Source organism: Copadichromis virginalis, linkage group LG5 (genome assembly GCF_057382275.1).
Source record: "Copadichromis virginalis isolate Kocher_CV1m ecotype Utaka linkage group LG5, C_Virginalis_male_GT1.1, whole genome shotgun sequence".
NCBI classification, from domain to species: Eukaryota; Metazoa; Chordata; class Actinopteri; order Cichliformes; family Cichlidae; genus Copadichromis; species Copadichromis virginalis.
Window position 1 is genome coordinate 9,880,399 of NC_140622.1, and position 17,170 is coordinate 9,897,568.

The window sequence follows — 17,170 nt, forward strand, 5'->3', positions numbered from 1 at the left end:
GATTATTTAAGACAGTAAAAGTTTTGGCTTTTGTAGAGAATATCTGTGTGTACGTGAATGTTGGGCAGTTATTGGTGTTTAGAATTATTGTGCAACTAAATTACATTTTACAACTACATTCCACAAAGAAAGGACATGAGATTTTGGATATGTTGGATGTGAAATTGTCATATAGCATTGCAATTTTGCGAAAAATGTATCCTCAGAAAATGCATGAGAAAAAAATGAAGTCGACATCAAGCCATCGTGAGCTGGTCCTGATGTTTCCGAAGGAAAAAAGGAAGAAATGGAGATTCTGGATTCATTTATTTGTCGCAAGAAAGCAGCAGCATGGAGAATTTCACCGTTTGATCCAGGAGTCGAAGCTTTCGTGCATATTTCAGGATGTCAGTCTGAGCTCTTGCTGGTAGAGTTGGGACCACATTTGTGGAAGTGGAGAAATGCGTTCGGAGAGAAAGAGATCGACCCGGAGCAGCGTCTAGCCATGTGCTTGAGGTAAAATAGTTATTTTACTGTGGAAAAACGTGGTTGGTGTGAACGCCCGCGTTGACTCTAAACTCTAAATTTACAAATAAACATTTAAAACAACATCTGTGACCAGTATAGCACCCTTTTTTTTTCTGTTTTTTTCCAGTCATCAGCCTTCCATTCATAAAGCCTGTCAGTTCTCGATAGGATTTTAGGTGAGGTGAGGCAGGGGACTGTGTCATTATTCTTTCATCTTTTTGCGATGGAGCATTGTCCTCCATAAAAACCACTCTCTTCTTGACAGATTCAGATCTTTTCCTGCACCTGCTTGAAGACGGTGTCTTCTAAAAACTGGCAGTAGTTTGTGAGCTGATTTTGAGGCGATCTTTAATCCAAAAGGTCGATTTTAATGACACCAAGATGTACCAGTACCCTACCTCCACCTTGCTGGCATCTGGCGGAGCTCTGTGCCTGTTACTGATACTGATCTGGCCTTTCAAGAATGATTCTCATTTCTTCAGTCCATAAAACCCTTTACAAAAATCTGTCTTCAGATATTTCTTGGCGCAGTCTTGATATTTTAACTTAACTTGGTCAGTGGTGGGAAGGTTTCAGTCTTGGACATGAACTAGAGCTGACCAATTCACACCACGAGCCACTGCTGTTTATATTGTTAGGATTTGGAAGCTACACATTGAAACTGATGATATAGTCAAAATGCTTACTTGCCTTATAATTGTGCGCACAGCGTTTATGCAACGAGACATAACTGTATATCAGTTTGCGGTAGGAAGACTATGACTTTTCTTGCCCTGACACAGTGGATGTAGTAAGACAGGGAGAGGAAAATCCATTTGATGCAGTCGTTTTGTTGTGTGGATTCTGGGATTTGAGGAGGTGGACAATGGTTCCTGCTTGTTAAGACTATCATTTGCTCTTGCTGTCCGATCTTATTGAGTGGCACACTACACTGTGATTTTTATTTTTATTTTTTTTTGGTTAATAAAAATGGAAATCTAATCCAGCATCATCTGAATAAGAATAAATAAGACGGGTGTTTTAGTTTTCATTGACATATTCTCACACACAGCTGGACTGTAATCTCCAGTATTTCGGCGACGTGCTATGTCTATCACGGACGTGCGGTAGTGTGTGTATTTTATTTTCTCTTAAAATGCGTCAGGATTGGTCACAAATCTGTCCATATTTAACCCTACCTCACGTCTCATTGTAATTCAAAGGCTCTCTTTTGTGTGTTCAACACGACTACAACACGAGGTTAGCAAAATGGCACGCAGCTCATATTTATCCGGCTTAGTGTGGACATAATCTTAAAGACTTACTGCACTAAACCTATTTTTATTAAGCTGTTTATCCCTGCAGTGAGACTATGTGCCTCACCTCGATGCGTGCTGGTTTCAGTATGTATTTGATGTGAAAAATCGTTAATTTGCGTCTTTGACTTGTGGCCGAGGAGCTTTCTTAAATGATGTGTCTGTTGACTGTTTGTAAAGTCATTTACTGACAGTACGTTGCAGGGAGCTTACCTGTGAGAAGGAGCCTAACCACTGTGACCTCTTCTCACACCCACAGCTGGATTCTTTTTGTCTGCGCATTAAAAACTAGACTGCTTCGTGTGTTTTGACTGTCTAATCTTTGGTCTCGTGCAGCTGTACCGTTCACTGATGATGAGAAAGAGCAGCTGAGGAAATTCACCAACCGCTCCTACCTGCTGGACAAGGCGTCTCGTTACCAAGCGTGGCTAAGCCTCGTGGACATCCTGCTGGCTTACACCTACGAAGTGCGCTCGACGGAGGGGGAACACAATGTGAGTGTGTGTGTAGATATGTGTGAAGAGGAAACTCCTCCTGAGCAGCACTTATCCTTGGATAACAAAGCCCTCTATCCTCACATCCTTTAGACCGCCTTCCATTTTGTTCAGAGCCTTAAGAGATTACCAGCAGATCCTAAAGCTCAGTCCAGGTCTCCCTGTGTCACTTCACTAAAGGTAGCTGCTGCAGCAAGGCGAGAGGAACAAATCTGATTGCCTTGTTAAACCATGTGGTAAATATTTGATACAGCCTTAATGTTGAATTAAATCTCAGCTATGAAAACAAAATCTGTCATAGGTGAATATTTTAATTCCACTCGGTATTATAATGTGGAGCCTCCCCCCACTTTATTTCCAATGGTTCGTAGCCTGCTCTTTACAGAACTCTGAGCATCTGCTTCGCTGTGGTGCTTTCACTTTATTTCAGTGGATGTTCTTGTAGCGTTTCCTGTCTGTTATTGCACCGATGACAAGTTTCTCTCTTCTTCCCTGGAGGTGGAAACACCGTGGACTATCAGAAAACTCAGTGGGACTCTGTGCTGGCTGGAGGTGAGTGAATTATAACGCAGCAAGAAGCACTTCAAGAGCGCAAACCTTCACCAAGACAACTCACTCTCTGGCCTGTATTCATTTTTGAGGGAACAGTATTTATTTTGTATGTATTCATTTTATTTTCTTTGTTTGTTTGTTTTCTTTAAATGCACTTTAAGAAGTTTGCAGTGCAGTAAAAACCAGAGCAGGGCTTTTCTTATTTAGCCCGTTGAAACCCATTTCATATATTTGATGAAGTTGGCAGATGTGAAACGTTGAAAATGAGCTCAAAGGTTAATGTGATATGTAGAATCCCCGTATATCATTCTCTATATGCTCTCAATGCAAACAATGGCAGTAGGAATAGCTTTATATAGCTCTATGTAGCGTTATTATCACTTTGACCTTCAGATCACACCTTGACCTTGAAGGAGAGGTCAGAGGTCACGCTCTATATGTTGACGATACCACACCACACTTCTGATTTATAAGGCCTTTTGTCAATTTCCCACCAATAAATCATGAAGTTGACCTTGGAGACCTCGGTTGCTGTAAGCTAAATTTTGTTGGGTTGCTAACATGACTCCACTCTGCACCCCTACAAAGTTGCATCAGAGTTCATTCAAAACCTTTTGAGCTGTCGTGTTCACAGACAGAACGATTGGTTTTGAGATGTATGCGGTGCAACCTTCAACCGACCGCTGGACTCAACCCCAGTACTTTTTTGTTGTGCTAACCGCTGCGCCTCTATGCTACCCACACCCTCGAGAAGCACCGCATGCATTTGTTACACAACGACTGTCTGTAGCAGTAACAGTTGCTTCAAGGTGCTGTATGTTGTAAGTAAAGACCTGACAATAATACAGAGAAAACCCCAATCATCAGACCACCTAAAATGAGCAAGCACTTGGCGACAGTGGAAAGGAAAAACTCCCTTTTAACAGGAAGACACACTAGCAGAACCAGAAGAGGGGCCTGAAAGCTAAAGGCTCTGACTCCCATTCTACTTTAAAACTCAAGTAAGCCCACAGTCCAAGAACAAAGCGGCAGAAATCATGGCACAACTGTATTTCAGGTTAGGGCTGTTCGATATAACGATATATATTGGATGACGATATAAAAACGTCTATCGTTTCATTTTACGCTATCGTTTGTTTCGTGGTGTCGCAAAATAAACTATTTACGGCAATATTTTTTTCATCGTTCTGATGGTCACTGTAGTGGCTATATTAATTTCTTAAAGTTCTCTCTTTCTCTTATATTTAATATAACCACACTACGGACGGACAAGCACCTGTTTTTATGCGTTGTCATTAGCAACAACGACGGTAACACCATCGCGTGTCCGCTTGTTTATGTTCCATGTAAACCTTTCACAATAAAGCTCAAGATCCTGTTGAGACTTTTCAAAATAAACTGAATCACGTGAAAGAGCAGATTATTTACGGATGAGAAGTCAAAAAGAGCCGCCAGGTGCTAAAAAATAAACCTTAGACTCAAACGCTAGAACAGGCTTTTCCCCGCAGCACGCTGTGTAATAAATACTCACAAAGAAAACGGCGGCCGTTACAACTTATGTCTTAAAATGTATTGTTTCATGCATCTGTTAAAACACTCGACTCCAGGTACATGACACGCACCTGGAAACACTTCCCGCAAGTCGAGCTGCCCGAGATTCACAGAATTTACAGAAAACGTTACATTTTTGTGATTTATATCGTTATCGGGACGATAGATGTCTTATATCGGGATATGAGATTTTGGTCATATCGCACAGCCCTATTTCAGCTGCTATTTGTAGCTGTGTCTTTGACCAGCGGTCCCCAACCTGCATTGGGCCATGGACCGGTTTAATGTCAGACAATATTTTCACAGACCGGTCCTTTAAGGTGTCGTGGATAAATACAGCAAAATAAAATGATACGACCAAGACAAAAACTGTGGTATTTGTAAATATAATAATAAACGTGAATTCACTGTGTAACCGGTCCATGGCACAATAAAGGTTGGGGACCGCTGGTAACTTTTATCAGCAGAGTCCTCCTGAAATGCACCAACCACATTGAGAGTAACATCCTCCTCTCTGCCCCATAATGCTCTCTGGTCGCTATGGTAACGCTATGGTAAGTTAATAATGGCATTGAAGTTTTCTTGCAAACCCTCCTCCTGGAAAGTCAAGTGTTAAGAAAAAAGAAGTGACAGGCCAACCTTGTCTGGCATTTTCTGCAGTCTTTGTAAAACGATTAAATAAATAAATAAAATGCTGTGCCTGTATTGAACCACAGGCTGTTGTTGAAACAACACAATTTGGATATAACTAAGAACGCCATAAATAAATATAAAAGTTTAGCTCCTCTTGTTATCCTCTCAGGCTTGTAGCTCCGCAGCAGCTACTGTCTGGCGGGTAGGCTGGATGTGGTAAAAAGTAATTAGACTCTTGAGGGGAATGTCAAATGCATCTGCGAGTCTGTTGCATATAAAGTTTCACTTTGTGTAAATATATTGATACCCTGGCTGATTTTTCTTTTCTTCTTCTTCTTTTTTTTTTGCCTTTTCCGTTACTGATATTTGCACTGAAGTAAACAGAGCGGGCCCAGGCTCCATCTATCTGTCAAACCAGAGGCATTTACTACAGCAGCAACAGGCGCTCCCAGCTGAAATTCTGAGTGTGTGTGATCTGTCTTCTACTGTCTGCTCTCACAACCTGCCATGAGACCATCGCTTTAGTGTACAGAGGGTGTTTGAACAGCATCAGACACAGGAGTCTAAGTTGTCTAAATTGAAAATCTCCATCCAGTCTGTTGTTTTATGACAAGTTTGCTCTTCACATTGACACCGCAAAACAGCAGTGAGTGCATGGCAGGGTTTTAATAGCTTTGCAATTTTCATTAGTTTTTATTTTTATTTAGTTTTGACTTCAGATTTTCAATTTTATATCAGTTTTAATTAGTTTTTACCAATTGTTTGCTAGTTTAGTTTGTATTTTTTTTGAAAATCCTTAGTTTCAGTTTAGTTTTGATTAGTTTCAGTTATAGTTTTAGTTGTTTGCAATAATTAAGTGTAACAAAATCCCAGTTTCATCATATCAGTCATTCTCTTCTGCTTATCCTTGGTATGTTGCTATTCCAGCTACCATACCCTGCACCCTGCACAGGTCGCCTGTCTGTCGCAGGGCTAACACGCAGAGACAGACAACTCACATTCCCACCTATGGGTTCTTTAAACAAATAAATAAATAAAGGCAGATGAACAACCATTGATACCAGGCAACTATAAAATGTATATCTTGGCCCCAATGAGACTATTAACTCTTGCAGCACCAGGTGTTTGTAATTTTGGTTCAAGTGAATTGATAAACTTTTTGAAGGCAATTGACTCACACAGTTATGTAGATATCCCCATCCTGTTGTCTCGGGATGCATCACGCTGCCTTGTTAGCGTCTGTTTCTGGGGATGAGGGTTGAGTGTGCTCCCTTACCTTCTCAAGGTAAGCTAGGTTAGCCTTCTTGTGTGAGCTTTTCAAGTGCACTTTAAGGTTTGTGGGATTTTTTTCCCTTTAGAAATGTCCCTCATAATTTGTCTCTTTCCACTACAAGACACTTGCTTTATCCAAAACACAGTCATATTCAAAGTAATCCCAAATTGGACTCTGGCGCTTTCTCCCGACTTTTCCTGACATGATTCTGCGCGTGGTCGGAGCAGCGACACAGACGACTCGACTAACGTACTGCCACCTGCTGGCATAATGAGACACGGCAAGAAAAAAAATCTGGAAACTAAACTTCATTTTCACTCTATTGTATGACACGCACACATCAATGAAAACTAAACACATTTTTGCTATAAATTCAGTTAATTTTAGTTAGTTTTGTGAACACTCATTACAGTTTTAGTTAGTTTTGCTTTTTTTATTTTATTTTTATTTCCGTTAACGAAAATGTTTTTTCACTTCTAGTTTTCGGTATTTCGTTAGTTTTCGTTAACGATAATAACCTTGGTGCATGGTCCCTGACAACCCAGCTCGGCCATGTTTGGGCAGAAATTCCATTTGCTGTATTTTGCGTCATGCAGTTACACCACAGTTAGTTATGTTGCTTTCTGGGCTACATTATCATATAAAGTATTTCTGTGAAATTGTGCAAATTCTAGATGTCTTTGTCTGTGTGCAGTTTAGACTTCACAAGTATGATATAGTACAATACTCTGTTAACCACTGATTCTTGATCAGACTGATAAAGTCATTAGAGAAATGCAAAATGGTTTTGACTCATTTGGCTTGTTTAAAGGAACCGGTTCACTGAGAAGTGTGCATAGATTTGCTGAGTAAATCCTGACCTGAAACAGATATGCTTGCTTCAAAGCTTTCACATTTTACTCAGCACTGTTATCTAGATTACACATTAACGCCGCTTCTTGGAACAAGATCAAGTATTTTGTTGTGCAATATATTGTCAAATGGGAAGAGGTGGAAGTGACCAAAAAGCCTCTTCTGTGAGGAGTCATTTTGAAGGTATAGTTATGGGTGCACACAAGTTAGTGTACTCCTAGTGCCTGGATAAATAGGGGAGGTTGTTTCAGGAACGGCATTTGGTGTGAGATCTTTGCTGAATCAAGCATGTGGATCATCTGAAACGAGATTTCAATACCGGATTGGTTGAGGCTTGGTAGGTGCTGCTGGAAACTGTGCTACTGGATGTGGCTGAAGGCAGCCAAGAGGAAATGGGGAAGGCACAGCTAGTTTGGCTTTGACACCTTTTCATAAGTGACCCGCTTTTTCGAAATTTTAAGAAATGAAAGTCAAAAAGCATTTCAGGTCATATTAATAAACTGCTAGTACATACGCCTCCCATGATTATAGGACCAGTTTCTTGTCTGTGTGTTGAACTAGCTTTAGATTAGACACCAGTGCCACGTGAAGGAAGGCGCTTAACAATGACACAGAGAGACTGTGGACATACTTATATTGCTGCATGCAGCTACCTTGTTTCACCTCATCTCATTACTCAACGTGAGACTATTCCTTTGCAGTTTCAGTGATAGGTTTATTCATTCACTGAAATGCAAAGAAACCATTGTGCTGAGATGGCAGAGATCATTCCACGGAAAAGGGAAGTCTACTTACTCTTTTTTTCAGCGCACTTAACATTAGTGTGACTGCAAACAGGCGGCAAATCGTGGTTGTTTGGCTTAGATGTGGGCCGTGCTGAAGTTCATTTGTTTATTACAACATTATTACAACATCGCTAACACAAACCTTGAACTGGCTTCTTATTAACAACCAGCAACTATTTTACTAGTAGAGCCCGTTCAAGGAGACACTAACCAGTGTCTTTGCAGCTGCAGATATGCTTTAAATGCAGATACTCATAACATTACTGTGTTCCAAAGGGGACGTCTAGAAGGATGCACTGCTGTTTCTGAGACTGTTCCTGTTTAAAACATGGCTGTTGTGCATAACGAGAAGATTGCGGGTTGCAGCTTTCTTGCAACAGTTCTTCCAAATAACAGTGACTGAAGTCACTCGCCACAGGAAACTAGAGACAAAAAAAAAAGTAAAATGGAAACCTGTTCCGTTGACTTTACAAGAACCAGTTTGAATTTTTAGATCATCACAGCGATCAAGTTTTTGGAAAAAGTTGGAATTTTTTTTTTTTTTTTTTGCATCCGTTTAGGTGTGTTGTTTCAAACTTTGTATGGCTCAAAGTAGGGTTGGGTTTAAACGTTGTTATATGGGGGCGAGAGCTTCATCAGTCAGTGCCCTCAGAAAGACACTCTAGGGGAAATGCCCACTCTCACTCAGCAACACATGAGCCAAGTTTGAAGTAGATTGAATAAATGTTTGTCGAGACTGGTAAATTATTAGTTAGATTACCAACAGTTGTTATTGTGTTAGCTTTGTTTGGCATTTTGGTTTGAATAAAGCGATATCCATCCATCCATCCATTCACTTCCGTTTGTCCTTTTCAGGGTCGCGGGGGGGTGCTGGAGCCTATCCCAGCTGTCATAGAGCGAGAGGCGGGGGTATACCCACATTCACACCTATGGGCAATTTAGATTTTTCAATTAACCTATCCCCCGTAAAGTGATATCGATTCAGTAAATCCTGAATCGATTTTTTTTACAAATGTATTTTGCCAGAAACACCAGAATCTCAGGTTAAACTCACAAAAAGACATAAAAATGGACACAAAAAGCCCCACGGCATGTACATGGACATGCCGTCAGGGCTGAAAGGTTGTCTCTCTCCAACCAAAATTGACTGAACCAGCAGCAAAAGAAAATCAAAACTGCGCTTCACATTCGAGAAACATTTTCATTAGTTCCCTCTTACTTTTGCTGTTTTGTTTCCACCATGATAAAATCACACTTCCTGCACAGCTCTCTCGCTCTCTCTGTACGTCAAGAGCAGTTTCTAATCAAAAATCTGTTTTCTGCATTATTTGCTTATTACGCACCAGTCTACCGTTGTGTGCAGCTATGTTGGCCGCACCATTTTGTTTTTTTACAAAATTACTCCTTAAAAGAGAACAATTTCTGCTGTTCAATACTGAAGAAATTGAAACTTTTTAAAATTCTGCCAAATTACAAAACACTTGGCTGTGTCTCTAATAAACCTTTGTAACTTTGCTCTGCTCCATTTCAGCAGCATCAGGTAATGTTGATTCATGGTTTTTGATCTACTGCAGAATATTTTTAAGGTGGTTATCTGCTATAAAAAGCCAGGCCAGGAAAATCTCCTTCATGTTTTATCCTCAGTTACTTTGACACAAAGACATCTGCTGTGATGCTCACACCTCTGATGAAGTCTCACAGTGTCAGCTTTGTTTTTATACATAGATATAAAAATATGGATATGTAGTGAGAAATGATCAGAATTATTATATTTCTGACTGTCTGAGTCAAAACTGAAACAAATCAAATCGGGACCTTGTGAATCAGAATTGAGTTTTAGAAATCGGTGGTAATATCCAGCCTTACTAAATACCCACAAGCCACTTCTTATTGTTGCCACAGAGAGTAAATTTAAAAGTTTGTCATTACATTTGAGAACAAAACAACAACACCAAAGAGGTATATAATATAAGTTCTACACAGCCAGGTTTTCTTTGCATTAGCTGGTTTGACAAATCCTAAAACCCCAGGTGGAGATAAATGGTACCACAACAGTGGCTATCAATGTTAAGTCTGGCTCCTTGGTTCTGGCTCTGTGTGCACTCACATAAAAAAATAACTCTTCCTCTATATAAAAATGGTCCCTATAATTGCAGCCCACTCAGACAAGTTATGATGATGTATGATCATATGACAATGATAAGAAAATGGTGATTGAAAATCTCTAAAGAATGTAAAAAGTATAATGGAAAAATACACTGCAGTTCCAGCAGATTAGAGTACGTTTATGCTGTCCCACAACAATGTGACACTTCACTCAGTATTTTTTAGTAAGATATGGCTTAACAGCTTGCACATATAAAACACATTCCCCCTGCAGATAATCTGTAACACACTTAAAACCTGCTGTAAATAAAAGAATCAGTGACAACGGGATACTTTTAAGACGGTTTTAACTAAAACTCAGAACATAACCTGGTCCCGACCTGGTTATATCCTCACCGTGGTGATTTAACCAGATGAATAGAGAGCCATTCTATTAAAAGACTCAGCGTAGCTCACAAAAAACTTAATCTGACCTCACAGTACACCCCTCAGGGCAAAGTGAATAGCATATTTTAGTTTCTGTCCACCATTAACAGGACACATGACTAGATTTAAAGACGGAACTCTTTATTTATATATATATATATATATATATAGATATATAGATATATAGATAGATATATATATATATAGATAGATATATATATATATATATATATATATATATATATATATATATATATATATATATATATATATATATATATATATATATATATATATATATATCTCGATCTCAGAAAGGGTTTTATTGCCAAATGTTGAGCAGGTTTACAACATTAGGAAATTGCTGCGGTGCTTCAGTGCAAACATACTGTCATAAGAATAAGAGTTAAAAGTGCTAAGTGGATAGATATATACATGATATATACATGAGTGCAGGTGGTGATCAGTGCCAAACATGGAATGATGCAGTGAACACAGCGTAGGGTCATGTGTTAGTGGTGGGAACAGTCATACGGTTATTGTTCATGTGTCCGACAGCAGAGGGGAAGAAACTGTTCTTATGGCGAGAGGTTCTGGTGCAAATGGACCGGAGCCTCCTGCCTGAGGGGAGCAGGTCAAACAGACTGTGTCCAGGGTGAGAAGGGTCAGCTGAGATCCGAGCTGCACGCCGCAGTGTCCTGGAGGTGTACAGGTCCTGCAGAGATGGGAGTCTGCAGCCAATCACCTTCTCAGCAGAGCGCACAACACGCTGCAGTCTCTGTTTGTCCCTGATAGTGGCTCCAGCGTACCACACGGTGATGGAGGAGGTGAGGATGGACTCGATGATTGCAGTGTAGAATTGCATCATCGTCCGTGTTGGCAGGTTGAATTTCTTCAGCTGCCTCAGGAAGTACATCCTCTGCTGGGCTTTCTTAATGACGGAAGTGATGGTGGGCTCCCACTTCAGGTCCTGGGTGATGGTGGTACCCAGGAAGCGGAACGAGTCCACAGAGGTGATGAGGGTGTCAGTCAGGATGATGGGGGGGAGTGGAGCTGTGTGCTTCCTGAAGTCCACAATAATCTCCACTGTCTTCTGGGCATTCAGCACCAGGTTGTTGTGGCTGCACCAGGATATATATATGTATGTATGTGTGTGTGTATATGTGTGTGTGTGTATGTATGTATGTATGTGTATGTGTGTATATATATATATATATATATATATATATATATATATATATATATATATATATATACATATACACACACACACACACACACACACACACACACACACACACACACACACACACACGACCAGATTGGGAGGTTATTTAAACATATTGTGATATATTTCGTGTATCGCGATATAGCCAAAAAAAATCATCATATTAGATTTTCCTCATATCGTCCAGCTGCTCTTTGGATTATTTTCTTTTGAGCTCTTAAAATTTTTCCACCACTAATCAACAATCAGAACTCCTAAATTGTCACTTACATTGCCAATGGAGGGAAGAAAAATGCAACTTTATTTTAAAGTTACAGAGTGGAAGGATGTTATCTCAGTTGTCCAACACTACAGAGATAAAGTCACATTTTTGAGGAGGTGCACATCTGCTCCACTGTTATCCCTTCACACACAGCTATAAATCAAGCTTAAACCTCGACTGACAGTTGCTGCTACACACCCCGAGAGCTGCTCAGTCATTGTTATTGCGCATAGGGCCTGTGGGTTGTTCTTGCCAGTTGTCTCGCACTTAGGGCAACATGCTTCTATCCTACATCTGCCAAAACAGATGATGCACTTGAATATACGATCCTTCATTAACGCTAGGGACACACGACACTGCACATGTGGTTAAAGGGTCCCAGAGGGCATTTGACTGTTTAGTGAGTGACGGGATCCCAGAGCGTCCTCATTAGGCTTCAGGCACGCACACATGATTACCACTTGTGATCAAAATGCAGTTCTAAACAAGTCTTGTGGGGGTTCTTGGAGGCGTTTGGGAGCCTAGACCTAGACCATGGTTTGAGAGGAAGTAGTTTCCCTGTTGTGCTGACAGGGAAGCACAGAACAGTCTTCACCTGCACGACAGCCCTTTGCTGCTCGTCAGTCAGTCAGTAGAGCTGTCAGCTCCCATTGAGGGGCCACCTCACTCAGTCTCCCCCTCCTCCACCACTTCCTCGCTCTGTTCTGCTCTACAATGGATTCCTCTCCGTCTCTGACTGCCTGTCTATCTGTGTGTCACTGCTGATACAGCTCTGCTGCCTCACTCCATTCTGCTGTCTGCTATCTTTTTTTAATGCTCTGACTTGACTCGCTCTCTCTTTCCTCGCTTATGCCAAACATTCCTCTTTCCCTGCCACCTTATCCCACCTCCCCACCCCCCATCTGCTGCCTGTTTATTTGTCCTCAGTCGACTGTGCTGGTGTGACTGTGAGTCCCCCCCCCCGCGGCTGCAGCAGACCTTATTTACACTCTTGCTAAACAAGCCCAAGGGAAAGCATGATCCCCAATGACATGCACTTGCAAGCTTGCAATACATCCTTAACAAGCCACAAAGAAAAAAACGAGGGAATTTGAGGGTGGGGGGGGTGGTGATAAAAATCTCTCGTTCTGTCTCCAGGCCATGTCCATTAGTGCAGAGAACATCAGAGAGTGATAGCAGTGATTAAAGAGAGGCAGCAATTAACAGTCCAGGGCTGTGGAGGTGTTTAAGAGTTGCAAGCCTCTATTTTGCCAGCTCTATAAATGAGTAGTTGTTAGGAGTAATTACAGAACCATCAACTGCAGTTCTCACCAACAAGGGCCAGTGTTCAGTCTAAGAATAAGAGGGGATGGAAAAACCTCAAGCCCTTTCAGCCAATTGCATCTTTGTTTCCCTTTCTGTGCTCTGGCTCTGTGCAGGATACTCTTACAAATGTCTTGTTCTCTTTCCTGCAGACATACAGCTCCCTGCAAGAGGTCCTGGTGTCATTTGGACGGAGGGTTTTGTGCTACCCGCTCTACAGACACTTTTCGTTGGTCTCTCTTGCGATTCATGACACGGCTAAAATTCTGCATTCAGGTGAGACACGCTTACCAGACCTACACCGGCAACACGCACACATATGCACAAAAGCTCATAAAGACCATTATTACCTCTGCAGACTGGTAGTGACCCTTTGACATCTGCCACATGATCTGCAGTGTTCTTTGTGGGTTTTGTGGTTTTGAGTTAAAACTAGAAGCTAAATCAACTCTAATTTCTTTCCACTGTGAACACGGGATCTTGGCTAATTAGTGTTAATTGATTCTGCCCACCCCGTGGTTTCTGCAGAGCAGCGCTTTCATATGTAAATGGGTTTTAGCGTGTGCAGTCAGAGTCTGCTGCGCGTCCGTAGCCTGTAGGATGCTGCTCGATCGAGAGTGCGTGCTGCTGAAAAGGCAGCCTGATAGCCAGCGTGCTTTGCATGGAGTATTGTTTAGCAGAAGCAGCCTGCCACTGATGGAAAGTAGCCCATGAGAAGACAGCAGCGAGTGTTTGAAAATGATATTCCTCCAGCTACGCGAGAGAGCGAGAGTGGCCGGGCTCCCACCCCCTCAGGGAGCGAAATGTGGATTAGAGGAAAACGGACTGTTGACTTTGATATCTCAAAGCTGCACGTAATCTTTAAATCAAAAGCCCCCGCAGACAGCTGAGAGTCAGCAGTGTAAACATACTCAGGATGTGTGAGGGCTAAGATTATCCAGCTTGTGATGATTTTAACACTAGCAAACGACAGAAAATTAAAGGCCTTTTAAGCCCCAGATTAGCATTTCCTCGCCTCATTAAGTAGGAAGATGAGTTGATCAGGAGAGCCAGGGAAACAGCAGTTAGACTCGCTCTTTCCTTTCTGTCTTTTACCTCAGGGCAGAGATTTCTCTTGTTGAGCCCAAACCTGGAAATTGTTCCATCTCCTTACACCTCAAAGAACATCTTATTCCAACTCCACTCTGTGCATAATAAGAAGCCAAAGCGTCTGTCTATTTGTTTAAATTTAGAGGGGGGAGGGATGGGACTTAATTTTTTAATATGCAATAATGTTCCCTCCCGGCTCATAACCTTCATTATTTACAAGAATTATGAAGAATAAGTAAAAGGGCTTCTCCTTAATCAACTGTAACACTACAGTAATTCGTTCTGTTGCATGTGTGAGGCTGCCTTTCCTCCCAGCATTACTTTAGACACTAATTAATTTGTCAGGATAAGGCGAATGGAAATGCACGTTCCATTTTCGAGGTACTTCATTTAACTGTCTGTACAAGCAAACATTCATATTAGCAAAACAAACCCATTAATGGCAGCGAGCAGATTAAGGCCTCAGAGGAAGTGTTATCCAGGGGTAAATATTTAAACAACCTTCTGGCAGTTTGGTGAGCATTCTCAAGGAGCTCCTCCACCTGCTTCCTAAGAGGCTGTAACTAAAGAGCCACCGGGCAGGTATAGAAGAGCAGAAAGCCAGTCGGAGTTAGGAAGTGTCGAGGTGGGCACCACTGTCGTGCTGCTGTCGTGATCAAACAGAAAGGGCGGTACAGGAAATGTCAGATGTGTCCTTCGATAAAGGTCCGCCATGTTCCTGTGTTGTTCATTCACAACAGCACCTTTACAGCCAACGTTTCTTTGGAATTTCTTGGGAAAGTTTTACATTTGTGGAAGTCAAGTTTTAGGTCGAGTAAGGCGCTCTGGTCTGAGTAATGAAATTTTACATTCAGGCCAGGGTGATATTTTATTGGATGAGATTCAGGCTATGTCCACACCAACGCATTGTTTTCTCTCCGTTTTGGCCTCCCGTCCACACTGAGACGGCGTTTTCCCCAAGGAAACACGCAGCGTTTTGAAAACGCTCTCAAAAACGAATACATTTCAAAACGGAGCTGTTCCATTGCAGTGCGGACACTCGAAAACGCAGACTTGCTAAAACGATGACGCATTTTAGTCATGTGATGCAGTCATGTGACCAAATAAACAAAGATAGCGGAGTGCATTATACAGCAGTTGTTTTGATTGCTCTCAATTTTGATGAATATCCGTTTGTACATGCTCCAGATAGCTTTTCTTCAAATTCTTTAATTCTCACTCGCTTTTGCGCACGGATGTTTCAATGTGGACGCACAACTCTGTAAAACCGACTGAAAACGCCAGTGTGGACACGGAGCGTAGTGTGGACGTAGCCACAAGAAGTGGATATCCACATGTGTCTGTGGGGGTGGGAGGAAAAGTGCCATCAGGGATGAATTGTCCCAGCACATTAGACCTGCCACAGGATGAAGCCTTTCAAGCATATCATCATTAGTGGTAAATCTGACAAAGGCAGAATGCTTCCGGCTGCTTTTGCTGCTTTTCCTGTTGCCTCTGCTCTTACTCTGAAAAGTTAAAAGCAAAAAAGATATAATTTAAATGTTATTGATATGAGCTAAAGAACCTTTAGTAGATTTCCTTTTCCCCCAAGTTATTCATGATGGCAGGTCTGTCAAACAGAGAAAGTATTTACCCCCTTCCTCATCATTATTATTATTATTTATTTATTTATCTTGTCACACTTGCATTTTTCATATAATTAAACAAATTTTCATATTTGACAAAGATTCCCTGAGTAATTACAAATGCAGTGTTTAAATGTTGACTTGATTCAGGGAAAAATTATTTGAACCCCTGCTGATTCTGTAAGTTTGCCCACTGACAAAGAAATGGTCATTCTATCATTTTAATGGTTGGTTTATTTGAACATTGAGAGACAGAACAATAACAAAAAAATCCAGAAAAATGCATTTCAGAAAGTTATAAATGAATTCGCATTTTCATCAATCAGTAGGACTTCTAGCCCCCAGGTCTATCTTATACAGGCAACGAGCTGCGATTGGGAGCCTTCACAACTTGTTATGCGTATAAAAGAATGCTGCCCATTGGAGCAATTAATTTCTCCACCATGGCCAAGACCAAAGAGTTTTCCAAGGATATGAGGGACAAGATTGTGGACCTACACAAGGCTGGAATGGGCTACAAGACCATCACCAAGCAGCTGGGTGAGAAGGTGACAACAGTTGGTGCAATTTCTTTCATGAAAATGTGACTTAATTTATAACTTTCGGAAATGCGTTTTTCAGGATTTTTTTGTTATTGTTCTGTCTCTCACTGTTCAAACCCAAAAAACTTAAGCAAGTGTTAAAATGATTTTTTTCCTCTGACTGTATAAAGGGAAACCTATGTCCAAATCTACCTGGCTCTATTTAGGGAGCAAGTAATTACCTCCCTTGTTAAGTCATTTTACTTTTTCACAGCACAGTAAAATATCCACCTGCATAAGGGACCACTGGATGGCTTTTTAGTGTGAAAATTGCTGAGAAGGAGGGAATACTTGTTGGACTTTCCCAGCGGAAAATACACTGGGAACCATTGTGTTGCAAAGTTAAAATGTTTAATGTAATGAGTGTTTGTTCCAAGCCACAGGTCTGAGTCTTTCGACACAGTCTAGTTTTTCAACTTTCGTACTGGCTATGACATCCTCTGTAGCTGCCATACGACACCAGAGTAAGGTGGTTAAGCTAAGGTGCTGCACCAATTTGCCACTGACTTTTGACATTAGTGCTTCTTTATAATGCAAAAAAACAAAACAAAACTGAGACATGGTGCTGAAATTGCACTCATTTTCCTTTAGATATGAAGCTGCTTTGTT

General features: G+C 41.2%; 1 protein-coding gene across 5 annotated transcripts in view; it reads left to right on the forward strand.

Annotated features, from left to right (window-relative positions):
* The window catches only part of shq1 (SHQ1, H/ACA ribonucleoprotein assembly factor), a 43,399-nt gene that overhangs the window by 10,857 nt on the left and 15,372 nt on the right, over positions 1 to 17,170 (forward strand). For 3 of the 5 annotated variants that reach the window (XM_085455780.1, XM_085455781.1, XM_085455779.1), the window contains 4 exons: positions 2,139 to 2,296; positions 2,390 to 2,476; positions 2,795 to 2,848; positions 13,419 to 13,542. In XM_085455780.1, the coding sequence (XP_085311906.1) occupies positions 2,139 to 2,296; positions 2,390 to 2,476; positions 2,795 to 2,848; positions 13,419 to 13,542 (423 nt within the window). The remainder of the gene's footprint in view (positions 1 to 2,138; positions 2,297 to 2,389; positions 2,477 to 2,794; positions 2,849 to 13,418; positions 13,543 to 17,170) is intronic. The other 2 variants (XM_085455784.1, XM_085455782.1) reach the window with 1 other exon arrangement.